Below are 24,879 nucleotides of genomic sequence, written 5' to 3'. Positions count from 1 at the left end.
ACTCTTGCTCTTGGCCTCAGACATGGTGTTGACCCTTTGTCGGGGCTCTGGAGTGTGGAAGTGGCATGAGCTCATGCTGGAAGCTGGGGCACTCTGTCCTCACCGCTGCAGAATGGGACAAATGCTGAGGGTGGGGAAGAAGGAGGTTAACTCTTTTCTCAGAAGAAGAGGCCAGGCTTACACTGGGGATGGTAGAGCCTTCTTCGGTCATTAAAAGGCTACCCAAGCAGAGTCCCTAGGCATCATGGAGCACTAGGGAGGTTTTCAAGATCAGGGCAGAGAAGCATGGGGTCAGGGGCAACCTTGGGCATCCATATTGGCTATAGGGGAGGGGAGGGGTGAAATGGTTAATGGTTTGTTGAAAAACAGGGAGAGTCCCTCCTCCAGGGGCCCAGCTGGCTGGAAAGCCAGGAGTTGAGGCTCCAAGAGTGATGCAATGGGGGCCCGCCCTGCACACCAGAGAGGGTGAGGAAGGCAAGCTCCCACCCCACAGCAGCCGACCACTCACTCCTCTAGCTCCAAGGCCCAGCACAGGGCGGGACCTTTGGGGTAAAAGAGACAAGACCTCAACAGCCTGAGCTTTGGGGAAACTGCAGCTTCAGGCTACCCTGTTCTAACTAGCCTCAGCACCTTGCCAGCCCAGGCAAATGCCTCATGCCTGCCCTGCTTCAGGAGAACCCACCAGGGGTGCTCACCAGTGCAACAAATACCAGCTCTTCCCATCCCAGGCCCACTTCCGGTCAGGCAGAAGGTGGATGCTGGCAAGCTGGTACCTCCACCCTGCTAGCCACTCACCATGGTCTTGGGAGAGGATATCTGCCAAGGAAACAGTATCCCCACAGCCTCTAAAAGACTCATTACAGCTTCAGGCTGAGAAAGAATCCCTCAACTTGAGACAGACTGCTGTCCCCTTACCACCCTGGGGTCTGACATAGTGTCAGGGGTGGAGAGACTAAATATGACATGTCTCCTGAGGACTTCTCAGTGTGGGGCACATGGAGAAAAGCATGCTGCACTCAGTTGCCCTCTGTGAGAAAGAATTAGGCACCCAGATTTTCTAACAAAGTTCTACTCTTGACTCTAAGCCCCATGCAGACAGGAATTATGACTGTCTTGTTTCCTGTGAGATCCCATGCAATTAACATAGTTTCCTGACACAAAGCCAAGGCTCAATAAAATGACTGACCAGCCAAAGGCTGAAGTCCAAGGCCAATTTCACAATTTCTGGTATTATGGTAAACTCCTCATCAAGTGTGCGCTAATGCACACGCACACACGTGCACACACACACACACACACACACACACACACACACACACAGAAAAAAATACACAAAGAAGGACAAGGAATTACCAGAGCAGATTCTTTGAGCATTGTTTACAATCATTGGCTGTCTTCCCAGCCTTAACTCTAATGGGCTGTAGCTTTGGGAACTTAATGAAGACACATTAGGATCTATGGGCTGACCTAAAGGAAGTTTCCAGTAGCTGGACCAGAAAAATGGTGGTTGCCCACCACTGGGGCAGTTTCAATATTTCTTCTCAAGCCAGTCAACTAAAGAGCAAACTAGTACTCAATACTAGCAAAGACCTTCCATTCTGGTAGTGAGCAAGTCTCTGCTTATTCCTGTAATTTGGGGAGGCAGGGCACAGACAGAACTCCAAATTCTGAAAAATAACTTTTATATGTGTGTGCTGGTCTTGAGGCTTGAACTCAGAGCCTGGGTGTTATCCTCTACTTTATTGCTCAATGCTGAAATTCTCTACCATTTGAGCCACACTAACACTTCCAGCTTACTGGTGGTTACTTAGAGATAAGAATCTTATTGATTTTCCTGCCCAGGATGGCTTCGAACTGCAATCCTCAGATCTTAGCCTCTTCAGTAGCTAGGATTATAGATGTAAGTCACCATTGTCATACCGCAAAATAACTCTTTTACCCTTCCAATTTTTAGCCAGGACCCACATCTTAGTCATTTATATGTGTATAAATTACTATTTGAAACTTGATCAAAGCTCTTTTGTATTTATTATCCGATTGGATTAGATAACCACAAGTCCCTCAAGGAGAATGCTCACTGTTTTGCATGAGGGAAGAGAAGTCTGGAGAACTCCAAGATCCCAGTGGCTGAGTTGGTAGCAGAGTTAAGATTGGAGTCCACATCATCATACACAGATTCTCTGACTCCTCTACACCATGCCTCCTCCACCCCCAGTCAGGAGTTCCTGAGTTCCCAGCACAGGATCTTGGATGCCAAAAGTAGCTTTACTGTTTACAGCCCGGACAACTGGTACTGCTACTTAGATTTTGGCTCCCTTACACTGGCAGAAGACCTTTAGCCTGTTTTGCTTGAAAGGCACTCACACCCATGTTCCCTTCCCTAACCACATACTCCATTCAATTGCACTGAGTTGGAAACCAGTCAAATGACCAACAAGAGGAAAATGGTCAAATAAACTCATAAGGCAATAGAATGGAACACTTGGGCAACTCAGAAAATGACAAAATATGTAAACTATCTCTGAAGGCAGCAGCAATGTGTGTGTGTTTTAATATTGTAATCTGAACGAAAAAGAACATGAAATGACAAGTACCTATTGATCTGGGGTATGTAAAATAAGCTTCTGCCAGTCAACAAGCCAGAAGTGAACTGCAAAGATGAAAAGAGATTTTTTTTTTCTCTGTATAAGGTTTTCTTTTCTACAATGTTCAAAATTATAATAAAAGATGAGGGGCCATAGAGGGACGAGTGCTTCCCTGCTGGAATTTCAGGAAGGAAAACGCAGAGGTTGGGAATGAATGCTGGAAACTACAGAAAGGAAGGGTGCTTCCCCAAAGGACCCTGGGCCCACTAGTAGACGATCAATCTGTTATATGGATGCCGGAGTGTTCTTTACATCAATTACCATGTCAGTGTGTGGCTGAAAGGAAGACAGGAGATCAGAAGGGGGTTGTCCATTCTGGAGAGCTGGAGGTAAGGCCACTGTTCCGGTCAGCTGCTTCCATATCGCTACTGTCACCCAATATCGTTGCAATTTTTCTCTACCTACAGTAAGACCTGGCTTGCAGGAAGTAAAAGACCTCCAGGCGAGTATAGTCTTTCTCTGGTGGAGTGCCAAGCTAGCAGGAAGATGGGTGTGAAAATGCAAACTAGGCTCTCCTGAGAAGCTGGGATGGTGCCCTCCACAGACACACCAAATTCAGCATGTCTCAAACTGATCCTGTGTTTCAGCACAAAGACCTGCTTCTCCCCCACATGCTCCCCAATACGGTGGACATCACTGCTATGGGGTGGCAGAGCTTTACAGGATCTAGCTTTAGTTCAGCCCTCATTTGCACTGTGTCGTATGCCTAAAGACCCTTCCCCTGATACGCCAACTTAATTGCCTGTGGCTTCAGCTTGGAATCTCTTCTCTACTTCATCAACTGCTTCTCTGTCAAGCCAGTGCATGTGTCATCTCTCTCCATAAGATGTTTTGTTTTTCCAGATCATCTCCTCAGCCCACAGCACCTGGCCCCAGGTAGAGGTTGGTGCTTGTCTGAATAGTCTCTTGAGTCCACGCCAGTCCCTGGCCTGTCTTCTGCACTGAATATAGTCACTTAGAATTTACCAGTGGCTGTATGTGAAAATGACGTTGCTGAATAGCTTCATCATTGTGTACACACTACAGAATGTACCCACACTGACCTAAGGGGTACAGCGCTGTAAACACTGGTACTATAGAATATAACATTGCATCTAGGCTACAAACAGCACATTACTGGGCTGAATACTATAGGCAACTGTAGCACAATGCTAAGTATTTGTGCCCTTAAATATACCAAAACAGGTGTGTTTACAGTAATACCAGCATAAAAATGAGAGAAATATGTGGCTCTATGACATGACCATGCCTGGGCTGCTGTGTAACAAAGTGAGAGAAATGTTTTGTTCACTGTAATTTTATGGAACCATTGTTGCATATAATCAGTCTGTTGTTAACCGAAACATCATAATACAATACATGGCAGTATATATTTTATGAATATAAGAATGAACAAATATATAGAATAAATATTTATTAGCATGTGGAACCCCAGTGCCACATTTCTGGTGACAGCAATTCCCAATTCTCCTCTATATTTAGGCCACTCTTGTCTAGCACAAGGTCCCCTCCAGTCTCCAGGCCTTTGGGAGACATCACGCACAACAGGAGGCACTCTCCTGCTCTTTTCAAACACTGGCCCCTGGGTGGCGCTCTTGTCTGCATGTGGATTGTACTGTTCGGAGATGTGAGTTGCTACAAGAGGGGCTTTCAGAGCAGAGAGGTAAGGCTAAGATAAGTCATTTCTTAGCATCCATGTACGGTGATCTCCTCAGATGAGCCATGGGATACTATCTTGGGACTGGGCAAGAAGGGGAAAGGATGCAGTGCTTCTCATGTATGTTATGTTCTCATACTCCCTGGCTGGGTGAACATTTTGATTTCTAGCCCATACATGGTAGGAATGGCAGACATAATGTCCTCCACAGTAGCTGGTGTCCATGAATGCCTAGCCCTGGTCTGATCTGAACCACAGAAGCCTATTTGTCTCTAGCACAGCAACTGCTGTTCTCCTGCCTTATGAACACATTCAGTCTCCATGGTCAGTTTATCTACCTCCTAACAGTCTGTCTGAGCACTCAGGTAAATGCTTAAGTCGAGTCTGGCCTCCTTCTTAGCCTAAACTACTAAACAAAGCTCTGTCCCTTCTAGAGACAACCCTATCGTCAACAGCCTCAGAGCAGCAGCAGCACCACCACCATAACACTGAAACTAGAGTGATCCTAGCCCTAGCTATGACCTAGCATGGGGGTAAGAGGTAGAGACAAAGCACTTGGGAAATGGAATATTGTGTGTGACAGAGAAGAGAGAGAAAGAGAGAGAATGCAGGTACTGGGGCTTGAACTCAAGGCTTGGGCATTGTCTCTTAGCTTTTTTTGCTCAAGGTTGGTGCTCTACCACTTGAGCCTCAACTATGCTTCTAGCCTTTTTTTTTTTACTGGTTAACTGGAGATAGGAGTCTCAAGGGCTTTACTGCACAGGCTGGCTTCAAATCATGATCCTAAGATCTCAGATTCTTAAGAAGCTAGAAAGACAGGCATGAGCCACTAGCATCCACTGTGAAAGGAAAATTTTAAAACTCAAATCCAGCTGGGTTCTAGGCCAGCTTAAATTGCATAGTAATACCCTGTCTCAAAAACAAGAGTTGAGCTTGGAGAGAAATTTAGGAAAAAGGCATTTAAGAAGAGTTGAATTTCTCAGCACAGTACAGCAGAATGCCGTTTCTTCTAGTCAACTAAGGAGGGAAGAGAAGGCTGAAAGGAAGGGAAGGGAGTAACAGGATGAAGCTTGATGGACGATGGCTGGGGAGTTTTGGGTGGTGTTGTGACCACTGAGAAATCATTACTATCATTTGGTGAGATAGGCAAAACAACTTTCCAGAACATTTCAGAAATGTGATTTTAAATAATTGTGATGTAATCTCTCCCCTGTGACCCACAAACCTTCATAAAAAGTTCTGCTACATGTGACAGCCTCATTTGGGGGGTCACTTTGGAATAGGAGTGGGAGTTGGAAGGTGGAAGGAGCTGAAGTGATAACTAAAACTAAAGAAAACACCAAAAAAAAAAAAAAAAACAGAATAGTGAACAAAATTCCAGACAAGGCAAAAAACCAGAGCCAGAGGTGACCATGCAAATCTGTGTAATTCACAGAAATCCTGGGGAGGGCATTGGACTTTCCACAGGACATGAGAATTCAAGCCAATGTCATTTGAATCTCAAAGGACAAGTTACCCCAGCTGACACTAGGTTACAAACCAAGCTTTGCCTCTCCGGCCTTGCAAAACAGAAAATGTGTCATGTGCACCTTTGCCATCCGGAGACTTAACACATAGTAGGGCCCAGGAAGTGTGTCTTGTGAATACTCAGGGTGCCCTCAGAGAGCTGGCAGAAGCTAGGGTCTAGGAAACCTGGAGTTTCTGGTTGGGGCTTCTCCTTCTGTCTCTGGCTCTCCACCCTCGGATCCCAATGATCGCTCACATTAGAGCTATGGCCTAAAGGTCTTGTAAACAGCAAACCCCAAGAGGAGATGGAGAGTGGAGGTCACACAGGGCTGTGCAGAAACCAGACTACTTTGAGTTTGTCCCACTCCTATGAAGTCAAAGAGGCAAAAGGGAAAGGACTTCTGCTCCAGGACAGAGGCAGAGTGGGCTGTTTATTCATAGGAACGGCTGCAAGATGCGTCGTACCTTAAGCTCTGAACTCTGCACCTAAGCATCACTTATGCCCCCCTGAGGCCTTGTTGGGAACCCCATAATACAAGGGCCCTCAGTACCAGTGCATCCTTAGGCGAATCATGCGCGGCTCACAGTGCTGATGGCGCCACCTGGCGGAACAAGAGGGCACGACTCGCCCGAGGAATCGCCTCGTCAGCGAGCCGGGGAAGGAGGAGGGGCGACTTGTAGGGGCCAGCCTATCGCGGTGACGTCATGATCGAGCGCCGTTTCTTCCCACCTCCTCCTTCCCTCCTCCCCTGCGCGTCTGGAAGCTGCCAGTACTTGACGTGGCGTCACCGCCCTCTACCCTTACTTTGCGTGCGTGTTTGCGTGTAGCGGAGGTGGCTGCGCGGGCAGGTCGGAGCTGCGCGCTGCCGCTTCTGGTGCTTCTGTCCCCGCCGTCGCTGTCCGGCGGACTCCGGCTGCGGCGCCGACGAGGCGTGGGTCGGAACGCTTCCGAAGCCCGCAGGCAGCGCCGCTCGGGGCCTGGCGGGAGGGTGGGTGAGCGCGTGTGGTGGGACGCCGCGTGGACGATCGGGCGTCCGCGAGGGACCGAGGCGGGGGCGGTGGGTCAGCTGCGGGCCGGGCCGGCCAGGGGATGTCGATGCCTGACGCGATGCCGCTGCCCGGGGTCGGGGAGGAGCTGAAACAGGCCAAGGAGATCGAGGACGCCGAGAAGTACTCTTTCATGGCCACCGTCACCAAGGCGCCCAAGAAGGTGCGGGGGGCTCCGGGGGACGGGGTGCGGGGGGAAGCGGGGGAGGCCTGGCCTTGGCCTCGCGGAAGGGGCGCGAGCAAGCCCAGGCTCGGGTAGTTCGGAGTGTGTCGGGGCTTGGGGTTTGGGGGCGGTCAGGGACGACTGAGACGATGCCGGGGAGGGGGGGGGGGTGACGAGTGAGCGGCCCCAGGCCTATCCCCGGCCGAAGAGATCGCTCCTGACCTCGCTTTTCTTTGTCCCTCGGCCCGAGCCCTCCGGGATCTTTTTTTTTTTTTTTTTTTTTGAATGCCGACCGAGCGCCAGGCCTTAAATTTGTGGCTGACTTCCTGGGAGAAGGATCTTGAACAGATCGGAGCGGGCCGGGGTGAAACCAACTCAGCTGACCTCTGTGACCTGCCCGGGGTGGGGGGAGGGATGTGGGTGTTACAGAAAATCTCCCCTCAGGTCAACGGGGGAATCTGGCAGAGGTTCCTGGGGCAAATCTTTGGGAGCTGTGTGACCGTTTACCCAACTGCGTGATAGCCTAGAGGCAAGAGAAAAGAATGCGTGGAACTGCCTCCTTTATGCAGGTGAAGGCCATGAGAATAATGAGCTGGAAACACAAACCGATTTTTCACCCCCTGTGGTCTTCCACTTGCTTCGACTGTAATGATGGGACTATTTGGAGGGCTGGTGACAGCCGACACTGTCAAGGATGCAGTTGATCCTAGAGTCATGTGAATAGAAAACTTAAGACATCCCTCCAGAAAGGAGCTTGGGTGGGTTGGAGAGGTGGGTGGTGGTAAGGAACGATTGCTCATTCTTCACTGCATTTACTGAAGCGGAACAAGTTGAGTCTATTATACTGTGGGTTGAGCTCAAAGGACATTCTTGTACTTTTGTTGGAAATGGCAACCTAGGCAGGTTTTAGTGTAACTGACTGGAGTGATGGAATTGGGATCCCTAGGGCTTTCTCGTTTCTTCTTGACTTTCCACTTACCTGGCACCCTCACAGTTGATCAGAGAACCCTTGTGAAGTCAATGAGAACTGGGAGAAATGCTTCTTTAATGTAGAAAGACGTGGCTTGATAGCTGTCGATGCCTGCCTGCCATGTGTGGTGGGATACAGGGCTTGTACAAAACAAAACAAGGTTTGCAAGAATAATAGTATTTGTGTGTGCACGCACATGCTGGTGCTGGAGCTGGGGCTTGAACTCAGGGCCTGGGTACTAGGGTTTTTTTTTCCGCTCAAGGCTGGTGCTCTACCACTTAAGCCACAGGTCTACTTCCTGTAATCCTAGCTACTCAGGTGGCTGAGATCTGAGGATCACGGTTCAAAGCCAGCGCCGGCAGAAAAATCAGTGAGACTCTTACCTCCAATTAATGACCAGAAAATGGGAAGTGACACTGTTGCTCAAAGTGGTAGAGTGCTAGACTTGAGCAAAAGAGCTCAGGTCAGGGACAGAGCCTAAGCCTCGAGTTCAGGCCCCATGACCTAAACCACACCCCCCCTCTCCCAAAAAAAGATTATGAATGATCCCTAAGGAGTCTGATTAACCTTACTTTAGTGCTCCCAATTCAGCTGACTGCTTTGTTGAGGTGACCCTTTGTAGTCTGTACTATTCTTTGAAAAGCAGTTTTAGTCCTTATAAGCAAATACTTAATTCTACTCAAGTGAGGGGAAAGAATGGAAAAAACCTGATAGCCTAATCCTCCCTCAACTTTTCATCTTCCCACCTGTGCCTCCTCTTTTGTCTAGTTGCTTTGAGTATTAGACATCTTGTTTCTTGCCTTTATTTTAGTAAGCCTGGATTCTTGCAAGTACCGGTACTGATGAGCCAGTCTGTATTGTAGATTGCAAACTCCCAGTAAGGCAGAGACTTGTTTACAATTGCCGTTATGCCAAGCTTATAGTAAATAGCCAAAGTTTATTGCCCACCTGGCTAACCAGCAACTGAAATGTCAAATGGCTGCCCACCAGGAATAAATTTCTTTTTGCCTTTCTTCTTCCCAGGAGGAGTATTGCTAATGTGTATTATTGTGAGGCCAAGTGTTAATTTTTTAGAGACTCATATTCCATTAGGTAGAAGAAGAAATCTCTGCAAAGAATGTGGGAAGACCCTGTTGTAAGTTTCCATTTGCTAGTAAATGTGTCCCCCTTGTTATTAATCTTGTTTCTAAGCTTTATTGTGTTGCATTTACATAGCTCTTGGACTAAAGTTGGATCATGACTAATTGCCCTTCCCCTAGTGATGATAAAAGGCATTTATTTAGTTAATGGACCAGTTGAGGACTAGTCAAGGTCACATAGCAGGTCCTAGGTAGGAAGGGAAAAGGAGGGGCTGGTGGGGGAGGGATTGGCATAGTATTGAGTGACGTGAGAAAAAAACCTCTTGAAATGATGTAGTCCTTCCCTCACGAGGATACTATCTTGGCTCTAGACCAAGAAATCTTTGGATCATTTCCATCCCTATGGCCCCTTAGGAATTGAGATGTAACTGGTGCCAGAGGATATAGGTTACTTCAGGGTGACTTTAATGGTCCTTAGTCCAGATCCTAATGTACCTTCTGGTCAGCTTTTATTTTGTGTATTTACTTTGTTTAAAGTAGACTGAACTGCCCATCAATTAAGAAGTGAACAAAGCTGGGCACCAGTGGCTCACACCTGTAATCCTAGCTACTCAAGAGGCTGAAATCTAAGGATCATGGTTCAAAGTCAGCCCTGGCAGGAAAGTCCATGAGACTCATCTCTTAATTAACCACCAGAAAATCTGAAGTGGTGCTGTGGCTCAAGGTGATAGAGCACTGTCCTTGAGCAAAAATTGCTCAGAGACAGCGTCCAGGCTCTGAGTTCAAGCCCCCTATGGCCAGCCCCACCCACCCCCGTTAAAAAAAAAAAAGTGAACAAAATTGGTACCCTCTTAATTCAGTAGCTTCTGAGCCTCAGTTTCCTTATCTGCCAAATAAGTGTCTGTTGGGAGCAGGTGGAGATAAGAACATGTTGGGAGTTAAAATAGCAAATGCAATAAATCTATTTTCTTTTTAGTGGGCATTTGAGGTAGCTTTTAAGAAAATATAAACATGATAGAGTTAGGAAGACAAAACTATAGAAGTAAAGGTGAAGATATTAACACTGAGGGTTAAGATAATGATAAGGTTGAAGATTATGGGCAGTTCTAAAGATCCTTGCAGCCAGAGGAAATGAATCACAGAGGTATAGTCTCCTTAGCAGACATGAGAAATAAAATACCAGTTTCTCAGGAAGACAGCTTGTCCTGACAGAATTATAAAGGAAAAAAATTTGGACCACATTTGCTACACTTTGTTTCACATGGTAAGGTTTGGTCACAATTTACAGTGATTACAGATGCAACGGCTCAGGAAAGGAGTCCTTGAGGTTGTGCCTCAGCTAAAGATCCCTGTTTCATGTTGACAGTGAAGCCAATAAGTTACCTAGTTAGCCATAGTTCCTGGATATTTATATCTCTCTCTGCTATTGCAGAGATGATAATTGTCCTTGGACCCTCAGAAATTGTGTCAAGTTGATTCTATTTTCATAGAATAACTCAAATCTCTTGTTGAAACCCCCTGTGGTAAACATATTTTTCTAGAAAACTTAGAACATTAGCTGTTCTCTGAACTTCTAATCATTTTGGGGGAGACTTCTGCTGAGTGACACAGTAGGCATTTGACCTAGGATCTGTGCGGTCATATCTTTACCACTAGCAAAATGTAGGAAAGTAGAATACCGAAGCAACTTCACTTACAAGGTATTCTTTATTTCAAAGAGTGAACAAATGCAGCAGTGGCACTCACTAGACACAGTGTTGAAAATGAACTACACAACTTGTGTGTAGGGATGGGAAGGAAAAACGGAGCTAGAGCGAGGGAAGGAATGAGATTGTCCAAAAGGGCCTGCGTGCTGTCCCTCAGCTCTTCAACTCAAGGCTAGCACTCTACCACTTGAGCCACAGCACCACTTCTGTTTTCTGAGTGGTTTAATGGAGATAAGAGTCTCACAGACTTTCCTGTCTGGGCTGGCTTTGAACTGCGATCCTCAGATCTCAGCTTCCTAAGTAGCTAGGATTACAGGCATGAGCCACCAGCACCAGGCTAAGAAATATATTTTTTACCTGGACTTATGTAACTATGTTCCCTCTATACATCACCTTTATAAAATAACAATTTAAAATATACTTTATTTGAATAAAGACTATGTAGTACTAATTTTTCAAAAGGATTGGGAGGCACATCAAGCGTGGCCCAGTGAGTACTACTTAGGTGTTAACTTGACAGCTGAAGTCCAAGGATATGCCTTCTCTCTTCAGAATTAGGGTGAATTCTTGATGCAGTTTGTAGAATTTATATGAGTCCTCCTTAGAATCACTGAGAAGAAGTTAGATTGGTTGCTTTTCTTCTCTCTACATCATTAGTATCTCCTGATTTTCTTTAGAGCAGCTGCTGTCCTCCCCTTCCTCTCCCCGCCCCCCCCCCCCCCCCCCCCCCCCCCCCCCCCCCCGCTTCCTTCTTTCTTTGTGGTACTGGTGCTCAGACACTGGGCTTCAAACATGCTAGGTAAGTGCTTTATCTCTGCCCTACATCCCCAGCCCAGAAGATTTCTCTACAGACTTTCTTGTCTTTTTCTTGTTTGGTTTGATTTAATTCATTCAAGTATTAAGTCTATTTGTTGGCTGGATGTTTTCCTAGTAAGATTATAAATAGGCATCCTCTGTCTTATCAGAGGATATCATTTGGAGCCAGTGTGTTACCCAGTAGGGGTGTGTGTGTGTGTGTGTGTGTGTGTGTGTATTTGTGTGTTGAAACTGAGTCTTTTTTAATATTTTTTAATTGTAAAAATACCGTACAGAGGGGTTACAGTTACATGAGTAAGGTAATGAGTATATTTCCTATCGAATGTTATCTCCTCCTTTGTTTTTCCCCTACCATTCCTTCCCTCCCCACCTCCCGGACTTTTCCCTCCCCTCCCCCCCAAAGTTGTAACGTTTATTTCCAACATAGTGTCTTGTACATCTCGTTGTTACAGTGGGTCATCCTGTAACCTTATTTCAGCATTTTGTTATTTCCCTTTCCCTCCCCAAATTAAAAAAAAAAAAAAAAATGTATATACAAGATTCAGGACACCAGAATCTGTGTCATGGGAGAAGAACATACAAAAGAAACAAAAAACTCACATGGTGCATTGTAAGTACATTAAAAACAACAGCAAGAAAGATAAAACCACTGTGTCTCTATCTTAGGGGTTCATTTTGCTTATCATCATCTTATATGGACATATATACATAGCTTTTGAGCTTTTCTGCTTGTCCTAGACATATACTAGTTATTGAAAATAAGGGAAACCATAGGACTTGTGTTTCTTTGGGCCTGGCCTACTTCATTTACATAGTTTTTGGAACTGGGTCTTGAACTGGGGGGTCGGGGGGGGGGGTCTCTGGCTTGGCTTTTTTTGCTTAAGGCAGGAACTCTCAACACTTGAACCACACTTCCAACTTTTTTGCTGCTTAATTGGAGATAAGAATCTCATAGATTTTTCTGCCCTGGCTGGCTTTGAACCTTGGTCCTTACTTCTCAGCTTCCTCAGTAGCTAGAATTACAGGCTTGAGCCACTCTCCTGTAAATTCTTGTAAAGTTGTCTGTAAAGGATGTTTTGATTCAAAGAATCATACCAATCTTTAGTTGCCTGTGGCCCCCTAATAAGTTTATTCTGCTGCCTGTACTCATACTAGTCTGTAGACCAGTATTCACTCCCCTTTATTTGATTATTTTAATGAATTGGCTAGTAATAAAGTTTTTTATACCCATCTGATTTGTTTTTCCTTTTTGCTGATATTGAGGCTTGAACTCAGAGCCTTGTTGAGCTTTTTCTGTTCAAGGCTGGTGCTCTACCACTTGAGCCATACTCCACTTCCAGCTTTTTGCTGAAAGGTGACTTTTCTGAAGGTGACTGAGGTACTTACCCAGTCTCTTAAACTTCCCTCTACAACAAACTAAATAGTGTACAGTAGAAGTTAAAGACACCCTGAAAAGCATCCTGCCTTATGTGGTCACCCTGTTTGTAGCTTTCTAGATGGTACCAATAGTTGAAGCAGAAACCAAATTTTTTCATATTCTTAAAGAGCTAATCAAGACATTCTCTACTGGAATGCCTTCCAACAGGAAATTTTTATTCCCTGACAGAAATGTTAAGTAGAGCTAATAGCTGTGGAAGACTACAATACTTGTTGATTATCGTTCCGTTTATAGACCGTGATAGCTACGAGCTTGTGATGAAAATGAAGTGTGCTGTGCTTCATCTGTTCCCCTGCCCCATCTCTTGTAATACAGGATGATCCTGTAAAATCTGAGTCTTTGTCAAGCACTGGCTAGCCTGGGCTCTTGGGTTTTTTATTTCCTCAAATTTCAGTTGTTTTTTGAATCCCATGAAGTAATTCCAAAAGACTCTTCTGAATTGTGACATCATTTTATATTGCCACCTTCAGATCCCATCTCTGTGTAGCCTGACTTCTTTCCCAAGGTATTTTTTTTCCCCCACTGCTCTAAATAGCCTGCTCCTAGTTATGGGTAACTGATACTTTCCTGCAGAAATGTGTGCTCTTTGCCCCATAGCACCTACAGAGTTAGGTGGAACGTCATGCCTTTGAGACTCCCACTGGTTTCATTTGTTTCTATCTCAGTCATTTTTCTAAAGGAATCAGTCTAGTTCTTTAATTCCAGAATACCTATAATAATTGGTACTGCCTAGCAGTATACAGTAGGTCTTAATCATTTTCTCCCAAAACCAGACGCACAGTTAAAACCCAAAACTACTAGTGACAGGTAAGTATTTGGAATCCTGGAGATTGGGAAGAGAGCTGGGTGTTACATGCCTGTAATCCTAACTACTGAGGAGACAGAGATCTGAGGATCACAGTTCAAAGCCAGACTGAGCAGAAAAGCTAATGAGACTCTTATCTCCAGTTAACCACCAGAAAACTGGAAGAGGTGCTATAGGCCAAGTGGTAGAGCGCTGGCCATGAGCAAAAAAGCTCAGGGACAGAGCCTAGGCCCAGAGTTCAAGCCTCATAACCAACAACCACAACAACCAAAAAAAAAAAAAAAAGATTGGAAACAGAACTTTGACAGAATCATGAATGGACTATCTTGGCATGTTCCTGCTTCCTTGCCATGAATCCCCACATGCCTATGTTAATATCACTGAATATGTATATCAGGCTTACTAGGTGCAGTGTATTCCCTTCTACCAGTCAAGCCACTTTACTCTTTTTCACACGGACGGCCTGTACTCGATTGTGGGATAGAAATGAGGCTTAGTAAACAGGCCAAGTTTGGAACTGCTTGCTGTTTCATGCTGTTCATCTTGGATCTGCCTCAGGCTTAATTCCTTACAATCTGAAGAACTGCTCAGCAAGGGCATACCCCGTTGTTTATAAGTTTTTCTCTTTCGTCTTAATCTGTAAGGGTGCAGTCACATCAGTGGAAACTCACTGAGCCTATGGGAAATTGGGATGTGCCAGGGAAAATGCTAGTGTGCCATTAGTCAGTAGTACATGGTTTTTTGTGAGCTATAGGGTAAATAAGTGAGAGGCAGAGTGAAGAGACTGAAGGTTTAGAGGAGATAAAGAGTTAACAGACTTCCTGAATCTATTCATATTGTGTTTGAGCAATGACAAGATTTTGAAAAGTTTCATTTTTAGTAAGTGACTGCAATTATTCCAGTACTTATTGTTTTGTTTTTTTTTTTAAATAATGTATTTTTGGGGCTGGGAAGGTGGCTCCGCTTGCCTTGCATGCTTGAGGCTCTGGGTTCAATTCCTCAGCACCACATAAGCAAAAAGAAAAAAAAAAGCCAGAAGTGGCGCTGTGGTTCAAGTGGTAGAGCGCTAGCCTAGAGCTGAAGAGCTGAGGGACAGCACCCAGGCCCAGAGTTCAGGTCCCATGACCGGACCCAAAAAAAATGTATTTTTATTGAAAAGATAAGGTAATGAGTATATTTGTTTTTAATCATTGTTACCCCCATCCTTCATTATCTCCCACTTACCCCTCCTTTTTCCCCTCCCCCATTTTTAATTGTATTAAGGTAAGTCTTTAGCTAAGGCACAGGGTTTCATGGGCATAATAGCAATTACTTTATCTCTTCCTTCCAGAGGCTTGACTATAAGTCCAAGCTTTGGGAGCTGGGACCTGTTTTCATAATGGCTCAGGAGTTTTTTTAAAGAAAAATTTTAAAGACCTATCAGGAAAGTTAGGCTGACATTCTGATCTGCCATCTTTGTCCTGCCCCACCTCATCTCTTTCCTTAGCCCTACGGAAAACTTATTTGGGCTCTCGTGATTTTTATCTTCATTTCTGAGTGGCAGAAGAGATAAGTTTTAAAATGCATACACATCTCTAATTTCCAAAGAGAAGTGAATAAATAGACAAATTTATTTGGCAGGTAGAGGATTTAAATAGGCCTCATTTTTGTTTATTTGAGTGAATGCTTGAGGGAGTTGCTGGATTAGGAGACTGTAAAATAATGGTTCTTCATCTTGTGAATTACAGATTGATCCCTTTAAGAATTTCGTGGAGCCAGGCACCGGTGGCTCTTGCCTGTAATCCTAGCTACTCAGAAGGCTGAGATCTGAGGATCCCAGTTCAAAGCCAGCCCAGGCAGAAAATCTGTGAGACTCTGATCTCCAATAAACCACTACAAAACTGGAAGTGGCACTGTGGCTCAAGAGATAGAGCGCTCGCCTTGAGCTGAAGAGCTGAGGGACAGCCCCAGGCCCAGAGTTCAAGCCCCATGACTGACCAAAAAAAAAAAAAAAAGAATTTCATGGAAACCTTGGTTCCTTTCTTTGAAAAAAGTTCAGCAGCATAAAAATGTGCACATATTTTGTGAGGGCTCATAGGATTCCCTGAAATTTGTTAATAGGTCCTGAGCTCAGAAACTCTGAATTAGATGGTCAGGCTTCTAAACCACAGTTTCTCTGTTCTTTACAGGTCCAGAAAATACTACAAAGATTTTGTTTCTAGTCTGCAGTCTGTCCCGTGACTTGGAACAAAGCTGAAGCTGTTGGTGTTCTCACTCACCTTTTTGGGATGTCTTTAGCTTGCCAAGAGACTCATTCTAAAATGCCTTAGGAACTTTTGCACACTGAAACCAGCATTTCAGCAACTTTTGGAGGGCTTTGTACCCCTTCAACCCTACTGCTGTTCATATAAAATGTAGATGCCCTAAGAGTTCCAGATGCTTCCATAGGAGTACTTGGAATAGGAAGCTCATGTACTAGACTACCAAACTAAACAAAATAATTTTCTTTCCTTTGCCTCTCAAAACTAGGTTTGACTTAAGTCATATACTTTTTTTTTTTAATGTGCCAGTCCCAGGGCTTGAACTCAGGGCCTGGGCACTGTCCCCAAGCATTACTTCACTACTTCACTTCTGGCTTTTTGGCTGGATAATTGGAGATAGGAATCTTACAGACAGACTTTCTTGCCCAAGTTGGTTTCAAACCACGATCCTCAGATCTCAGCTTTCTGAGTAGCTAGGATTTCAGGTGTGAGCCACTAGCACAGCACCCAGCATACTTCGTAAACTATTTTAAAACTGAGCTGATGAAATCAGAATCTGAACTCATTTGATTTCTCTAGATGGATCATATTAATGTCAAGGACAGTATTTCAGACATATGCCTTAGATGTTGTTCCTGGCACATGATACCATCAATAAATATTTATTGAATAGAATAAATAGGAGGTGATCATTCCTGGGAGAAAGTAAGTTGGACTCATGATGACTTTCACTTGCTTTTCCTTTCATGTAGCCCAGGCTGTTTTACTAACTTGCTCTCCCTCTTTAGTGGATAAAGGACTTCCAAGAATTGCAGATGAGAAATTGACAAGAATTTCTAACAGTTTAGGAGAGTCCTTTTTTTACCAGCAATAGAAAGTAAGGGAGGTGACTGCACTGAATACATGGCCTTCAGTTTGTTATCCACTACCACTGGAACATAAGGCACTGACTTTAGAGATATTCTTAGACATAATGGGGAATGTGCTCTGGATTTCTCACCATTGAAGCAAGCATTAGGGGACCCATTGCCCAAAGTTAAAACTGGAATGCTGTTTTGCACATGCTCTGAATTTAAGGAACATGAAGCTTTCACTTAGAAGATTTGAACTTTGTGGGCCAATGATGATTCATTGAACAGTTTGATTTTGAAATGTATGTTAGGATCCTGGAAGTAATCAAATGTTCTGGCAGGTAGTGCTGGACAAACTTCTGAGTTTTCTTATCTATATAACTTTGGCTGTTCCTTCTGAACCAAAGGTTAAGCTTGACACCCAGAAGCTATGTGCCTTGTCTTTGTAACACACCTTTAGATTTACAATCTGGGAACTGGGCCAGGGCTATCCTAGCCAGGAGCTCTGGTTCGAGTTGGCCCAGAATTCTATGTACATGACTGACAGGATTCAGGGGAAAGGGAGACCTTCAGAATTTTACTGTTTGGGAAGGTGAAATAGCTGCTTTATGGAAATGACAGGTATATAGTTTCTCTGGTAACTAATTCCATTTCCTATTAGTGGCTAGGTAGTTCCAGCTTCTAAATCAGTGCTTCAGTCCTGAAAACTTCTTACTTAGCAAGAAGATTTACAGAGTTCACTTATGGGGAGAGTAGCCCAGCTGGCTTGTCATGCTGGACTAGATGAATTGTGAATGTTAATTGTGCCGATCAATACAGTGGCCTTGGCAACAGACTTGTAGCTGCTGTAGAATCTGTTTACTTGAGGTTTATTGCAGAAAGACCAAGTTGGTTAGGGACATGTTGTTCTCATTGTAATGAGCCATATTCTGAGCCCAGGGAAAACACATCCTGGAGGGGCTGATCTCACTGCACCCCTTCCCCGGGATTTCTCGGAGGAAAACATGCTCTAGAGGTGGCCTCTGTTCTTGTTTGCCTACTGAGAATGAATCAAGGTTGGCAAGGTTGGTTGAATTGGGATAAAGATGTTTACAAATCATAAAGCTTCTGTATTGAGAAGCCCCCTAATTTCTCTACGTAGTTTGTAATTGGGAGTAGATAGTTAGTTTCAGCCCTTGGATTCAGGAGCAGAAGCTCTCCTATTTGGGGAATGTGGGGTTCATAATTCTGCACATTCTTTTCTGACTCCATAGGGAGGAGATTAGCTGAGATCTGGGCATGATTGGAATGAGAGCATATTGCCAGTTTTTACTCAATTTAGACTAAGCTGTCTCTGCCTTCCTTAGACTTTTTGACATGTTCTCCTAACTCCTGTGAATCCTTCAGGTGGGTTGTTGTACTGACAAGATGGAATTTGTATTAAAGGTAGATTTTCTGTTTCTCTGCCTTATTTGTTTTGTCTCTGAACAAGGTGTATCTAACCTATTTGTTCCCCATGCTCCTGGAATAACTTCTGGTAAACTTGGTGTGCTTGTGTTTGCTTTTTTTCCAGGTCCTCCATAGGTTGCTTCTTAAATCATGGAGTAGGAAGGAATGGAAGATTTGGATCACATAGGGAGCTTTTTCAAAATACTGAATTACCTGAGTCCTAAAGTAGACACACTTAATCAGAATGATTGAGAATAATGGGGTGGGGGGGAGAATGGATTGGCCTTTTGAAATAAATAAGAATGAAAGATCCTACATTTAGAACTATTCCTGCATTATCTAACAAAATTGTTCAGAGTTCTGCATTATGAAATTTGGTGTTGGGATAGGAATGTAGCTACCACCTGCAATAGATGTCTTGGTCCCCATGGAAAAAAGTCTTGTGTACCATATGAGTTTTTCTGAAAATAGTCTTTCCTTACTCTTCTCAGTTATCAGAAAAATCATAGAAGACTGAGATGTGGAGAACCTAGAATCTTGTGAGGTTATTGGGCCGTTGAAATCTAGTGTAGTAGTTCTTAACCATTAGAGTTTGGAGCACTGTCAGAACTTTGCACACATTCCAGAAAAAAAAATACATACATGCATAGCAGTTTGCATATCAGGTTGTTCTTAGCCTGACACTTATTCATGGATCCAAATTAAGTACTTAGAATGCTGTCTAGAATTGAGGATGTGGTGACTGAGATAAGGGTAGGCACTGAGCTAGGTGTTAGAGACAGTTACCTCCTAGCTAGAATGGATTGTAGTTTCATCTACACAGTGAACGTGATTTGCAAACAACTGGAGGATGTCTTTAGAAAAAGAAGGAATGACCTTCTCAGCTAGTAGCATTTCTTGGGTTCAAATTCTATTTGAAATGAGAGGAATAATTCTGACTCTTTATACTTAGCCCCATCTCTAGTTCCTGGTTGGCTGTGCTTCCTGACTCATTGGATTGAAGTCTAGGTCAGAATTTGAAAATTCTCCTAACATGCTAATCTATATTATGAATTCTTAAGTTGAGAATATTGGTATTACAAAAATTATGAAGAAGCCAAGTATGGTGACTCATGCCTGTAATCTTAAACTATTTAGGAGAGTAAGATTGGTAGGATCGCAGTTGGAAACTAGCCTGGGCAAAAAATGTTCACAAGACCCCATGTCTGCAGAAAAAGCTGAGCCTGGTGGTGGTATATGTCAGTCATTCCAGCTACATCAAGAAGCATAATTAGGAGGATCACAGTCTAAGCTGACCCAAGCAAAAAGATCTCAAAAAATAACTAAAGCAAGCCAAGTACCCGTGGCTCATTTCTATAATCCCAACTACTCAGGAGGCTAAATCTGAGGATCCAGGCTGGAAAGTTTGAGACTCCTATCTCCAATTAACCACCAAAAAAGCAGAGGTGTGGCTTAAGTGGTAGAGTGCTCAGGCCCTGAGTACCAAGTTCTGGGACTGGCATAAGAAAAAATAACCAGAGCAATAAGGGTTGAGAATGTGGGTTAGATGGTACAATGCCTATGTAGAGGTGTAAGACCCTGAGTTCAGTATCACACACACACACAAATTATTTGTGTGTACACACATTCACATATGGACATTTTAGTGAAAATCTGATAAAAATTTGCAACAGAAATTGAGGAGTTCAGAAGTAGACAAAGAATAAAGATCAGAAATAATATAGAGAAAAAAGTTGGGAAGAGCTCAGTTCACTGAGCAATGTAGCCAAACTGAGCAGATCTGAGACTCAGAACAAAAAAAGACTTGTAGTTTTAAAGGTACTATCACCATAGTTTACTATCAAATAAGACCTGAAATAAAAGGGGAAGGACAAATAAGGGTTTCCTTCATTAATAACAGTGTTAATATGTCTGTCCCTGTAAAAGTTGGTGTTTATTTGACAGAATCCATACTTAGAAACAGGAATGGAACTTCATTTGGAGCACTGGAAGAAAGAATGACGTGGTGGCCAAATTAAGAGGCTGCCCCACAATAGGCACCCAGAGTCCTGCGCTGGTTTTGCTTTTTTTTGCTCTGAAAGCTTATCCTAGAAAAGGCACAGACCTCTTTATTTAGGGTGGTCTTTACAAGAATATTTGTTTCCCTGCTGGACATTTCTGGTGAACTTTGCATACCCTCACTGAGATTGCTGAATAAGGTCTATATTCAAGATGTTTCAGGCTAACCTTGTATAGACTCAGATCCCATTAGCAAACAACCTCAGCCTTCCCCCAGAGAACTCTGAAAGTCTCTACATAGTTCCAGTTCTGACTGCCCTCCAGCATGCTGAAAAACAGGAAGCCTTCTACACTGCTATTAATATAAGAACATCTCATGGTTTGCTCAGTGATGCATTAAAGCTGAGAGAAATGTAATCACATACCAATTATCTTTTTTTGTTGTTGTTTCTAAAGAAGCTCTTTAAAATAACCAGAGGAATTTCAGATACCATTTTCTGGGACTTGTGAAACTTGCCACTTAGTTGTTGATACTTTTTGTTTGTTTTTGTATTTCTTGGGATTGAACCTAGGGCCTTACACTTCCTAGACAAACACTCTTGCCACTTGGACTATTCCCCCAGCTTTTCATTTTATGTTTGAGTCTCATTAAGTTCATGTAGGCTAACCTCAAACTCAAGATCCTCCTTCTGATTCCCAGGTAACTAGAACTACAGGCCTATACCAACACAGCCAATTATTTTTGATTCTTAAAAATCAAACATGAAAATTTTACTTCAAAAATAAAAGGGATTTCAAGAGTGTGTTCCATACTGCTGAATAGTATTCCGTAGTATGGATGTGCCCAAGTGTAGCAGTTCACCTTTTTCTTGTTTGGGGCTTGGATTTTAGTGCTGAGGATTGAACCCAGGGCATGGTCTGTGCTAAGCAAAGCACTCTACTGCTGAGCCACACCCTCAGCCCTGCAATTCTGATAGTGGACCTGTTCTAATTATGGGCTATTGTAAATCAAGGCTAAAAAGAAAAGTTTCCTCATTACATTCATTGAATTTTTGACATTTTTTCAGGTTTAAAAAATAAAATTGGTAAGTTATATGAATTCAAGATATACAGTGATAACCTTGATATAGTATTATACCTATCTACTCGGTTAAATTTTTGTGTACATGGTATGAATGAAGACATCCTCTCACCAAATTATAAGCACCAGTACATTATTAATGGTATAGTCACTGTGCCGTACATTAGTCCCATGCTTTTCCACCTTACAACTGCAAGATTGTACCTTCTATTCGGCATCTGCCCATTTCCTCCAACTTGCTAACCACCCTTCTCCCTCCTTTATGAGTTTGCCTTTTTAAGATTTCATGTATAAGTGAGATGGTTTCATTGAATACTTTAAGTGTCTACCATAGCTATTAAACCAGGATTCAATAATTACATCATATTTTTTAAATTTAGATTCTTTCAATGAAGTTAATACCCTTCTAAGAACTGTTCTTTTAGTCATAGGTCTGTAGAGTGAGCAGTGGTACCAGAAAGTAGGGGTACATCAGTGACATAATTGTTTTTTATTTTAACCATACCCATATTTAATATAGTTTTTTGTATTGAGAAAACTCATTTTTGCTAGGTCTTTCAGATATAGGATTTAAAGTGGCTTAAAAAGGGTACATTTTGAGTGCCATGTCCCAGATGCAAAAGAAACCCAGTGAACCGTTTTCAACCTAAGGGCATGTTCTCAAATTGTGCTGCTGTAGTGTATACAAATTCCTTTGTCATTATCTGTTACAGAATAAGCCACATCAAAGATATATCATCTAGCTGGGCATCTGTGGTTCACGCCTGTAATCTTAGCTACTCAGGAGGCTGAGGATCGTGGTTCAAAGCCAGCCTGGGCAGGAAAGTCCATGAGACTCTTATCTCCAGTAAACCACCAGAAAACCAGAAGTGGCACTGTGGCTCAAGTGGTAGAGCACTAGTCTTGAACTGAAGAGCTCAGGGACAGCCCCCAGGCCCAGACTTCAAGCCCCATCCCATGACCAAGCCCCCCCCCCCAAAAAAATATATGTATATGTATGTATGTATGTGTATATATATATATCATCTGTTGCATATATTCCAGCATGATACTTATGGAAATAACCAGGTATTGCCCCCCCCCATGAACAGCAACAAAAAATAATTGGTCAGTTTTAACTATACTAAATTGAAAACTTCCTTGTACAAATACACGTGGGCTTCATGTAAACAGGAAATCCTGCATTGATTTCTTTTGTCTAGTGAGTGATGTTGGCATTAGATGGCCATACATCCCCATCCCCAGGAGACAGTGGAAGTGTGTGCCAGAAAGGAGTTTTTGCTAACCATCAGGTTCGGATTCTTCTATTCTTACCCATTCTAAGTCTAAGTAGCAGTACCTTTCAACACCCCCCGCCCCCCCCCCCCCCCACGCAACTTGCAACATGATTTTTCTTTGTCTGGATCATTTTGCTTCTCCCAAGAGTAATTCAGGATTTGAGAACAGAAAGAACTCCTTGCTTTTCCTAAGGCACACAAATGCTCCGTTCATTGTAAGCTCACAAAACCATAGTGCGGTCAGGTGCTGATGGCTCATACTTGTAATCTTAACTACTCAGGAGGCTGAGATCTGATCATTCCAGTTCAAAACCAGCTTGTGCAGACAAATCTAGGGGAGAAAAGGCGATAGTAGTATTGTGGCTCAAGTGGTAAAGTACCAGCTGTAAATGTAAAAAGCTAGAGAGCTAAAGGCCCTGAGTTCAAGCTCTGTTACCACACACACACACACACACGTACACTTTAGTGTGGCAGTAGATCATTCAGTAAGCTAACCCCCTAAAAAGGCAGCGAGAGCTGCTGTGTCCTCAGTCCATCTCAAAAGAAGGAAAATAATATTAGGCTTATCAGTATCTTTTCTTTTTCTTCTTAATTTTAATGTCAAAATTGCCTTGAACAAATAAATTAACCCCTGCCCCGTTTCTCCATCTGTGCAGAGTATACGGTCTTTAAAAGACCAGAATGTATTGGTATTTGAAAAGCCTCTGTAAATGGTAGATAGGCAACTGATGTAGAAACAGCACTTAAACTAAAAAAGTCAAGGAAGTCTAGGTATTCAGGATCTTGTTGTGTGCCATACTTAGTAGCTATAGATTTTAAACTTGTAGCCAACTTCAAGTAGAATTCCTAGTTCACTGCTCTTGAGTTAGGGCACTTGGTTGTATGTTGGGAGTTTAACAAAAAATGAACTGGAAACTATTTCAGATAAGTAATATTCTGACTGTGTAAAATTTGCCAAATAATTTTTCCTATATGAAATTTAGTTTTAACTTGGATTACTATACAGTGTAACAAAAGATCTTTATCCTTACTCTTCCAGTTCAACAATGGTTGTCGGAAAGTCATAGATGAGGAAAACCTAACTTTTGTATTGTGGTCAGGCAAGTAGGATGAGGGTCAGGCAGTATTCATCCTGGAGCAATAGGTAACTTTTACAAAAGTCAGTAGTCCTTTTTACCTAGTTTGCTTCTTACCAGACATCAAAGGTTATAGTCAGACTGAGATTTTTATGCAAAAAATTAAATGTCTATATCTCAAGTTAGAAGCCAGAAAGAATGGTAAATAACACCTCTCTGGAATGAAAATACAGTTTTTTTTTAAGTTGTTTGACATGACTGAGTGATAGGATTTGCCTACATACTGTGTCTCTATAGTCACTCCAGGCTTATTCATTTGTAGTTTTTGCTTTTTGCTGGTTGTGGGGCTTGAACTCTCTGGGCTTGGGCGCTGTCCCTGTGCTCTTCAGCTCAAAGCAAATGTTCTACTGCTTGAGCCACAGTGCCACTTCCCGTTTTCTGGTGGTTTATTGGCGATAAGAGTCTCAAGGACTTTCCTGCCCCAAGCTGGCTTTGAACTGTGATCCTCAGATCTCAGCCTCCTAAGTAGCTAGGATTACAGGTGTGAGCCACTGGCACCCAGCTCATTTATGGTTTTAAGGACTAAGGAAGCTAAAATCAACTGTAACTGATCTTTAAAAGGGTTTTGGTTAGTTCTTTGAAGCTGAAAATACTTGGTCTTAACTCCTGGATGATTCTGAAAGGTCACATTGACCTACTTTAGAAACAGTTCTTGTACTGCGTTGTCACTACTTCCACTGGGTCTTTAAAGTCAGCTTTATTTTATGCTGGGTTGTGACGGCCTCTTCCCCTGGGCCTATAGTCTGTGGCATGCAGTGGATGGTGACCAGTAATCTGATACGGTTTCTATTGTCAGATGTTCAAAACACTGACTCTCATGGACTTGGCTGCCACATATTGAAAGCTGCTTGTAGTTCTTCTGCCACCCATGTACTACTTGGCAAGGACTTTCTGTTTCTTTCACCTCTAGTTAGACATCGCCTAGGCTTCCCAAATGTTGAGCTGACTCAGCTCAGCATTGAGCTAGGGTTCACTCAATCCAGCAAATAGCATGAATTTAAAATTTAACCTCACTGGAGCTAAGCTCCCAGATCAA

At 43.3% G+C, this 24,879-nt stretch overlaps 1 protein-coding gene across 2 annotated transcripts in view; it reads left to right on the top strand.

Moving 5' to 3' along the window:
• Positions 1-6,634: 6,634 nt before the first annotated feature.
• The window catches only part of Ahcyl1 (adenosylhomocysteinase like 1), a 42,391-nt gene continuing 24,146 nt past the window's right edge, over positions 6,635-24,879 (top strand). The window contains exon 1 of one of the 2 annotated variants that reach the window (XM_042675274.1): positions 6,635-7,018. In XM_042675274.1, the coding sequence (XP_042531208.1) occupies positions 6,899-7,018 (120 nt within the window). In that variant the 5' untranslated portion in view covers positions 6,635-6,898. The remainder of the gene's footprint in view (positions 7,019-24,879) is intronic. The other variant, XM_042675264.1, reaches the window with a different exon arrangement.

The sequence above is a fragment of the Dipodomys spectabilis genome, unplaced genomic scaffold (assembly GCF_019054845.1).
Source record: "Dipodomys spectabilis isolate Male_0828 unplaced genomic scaffold, ASM1905484v1 ptg000002l, whole genome shotgun sequence".
Lineage (NCBI taxonomy): Eukaryota > Metazoa > Chordata > Mammalia > Rodentia > Heteromyidae > Dipodomys > Dipodomys spectabilis.
Note: the sequence above shows the minus strand (reverse complement) of the source record. Positions and strands in the feature narration are given on the sequence as shown.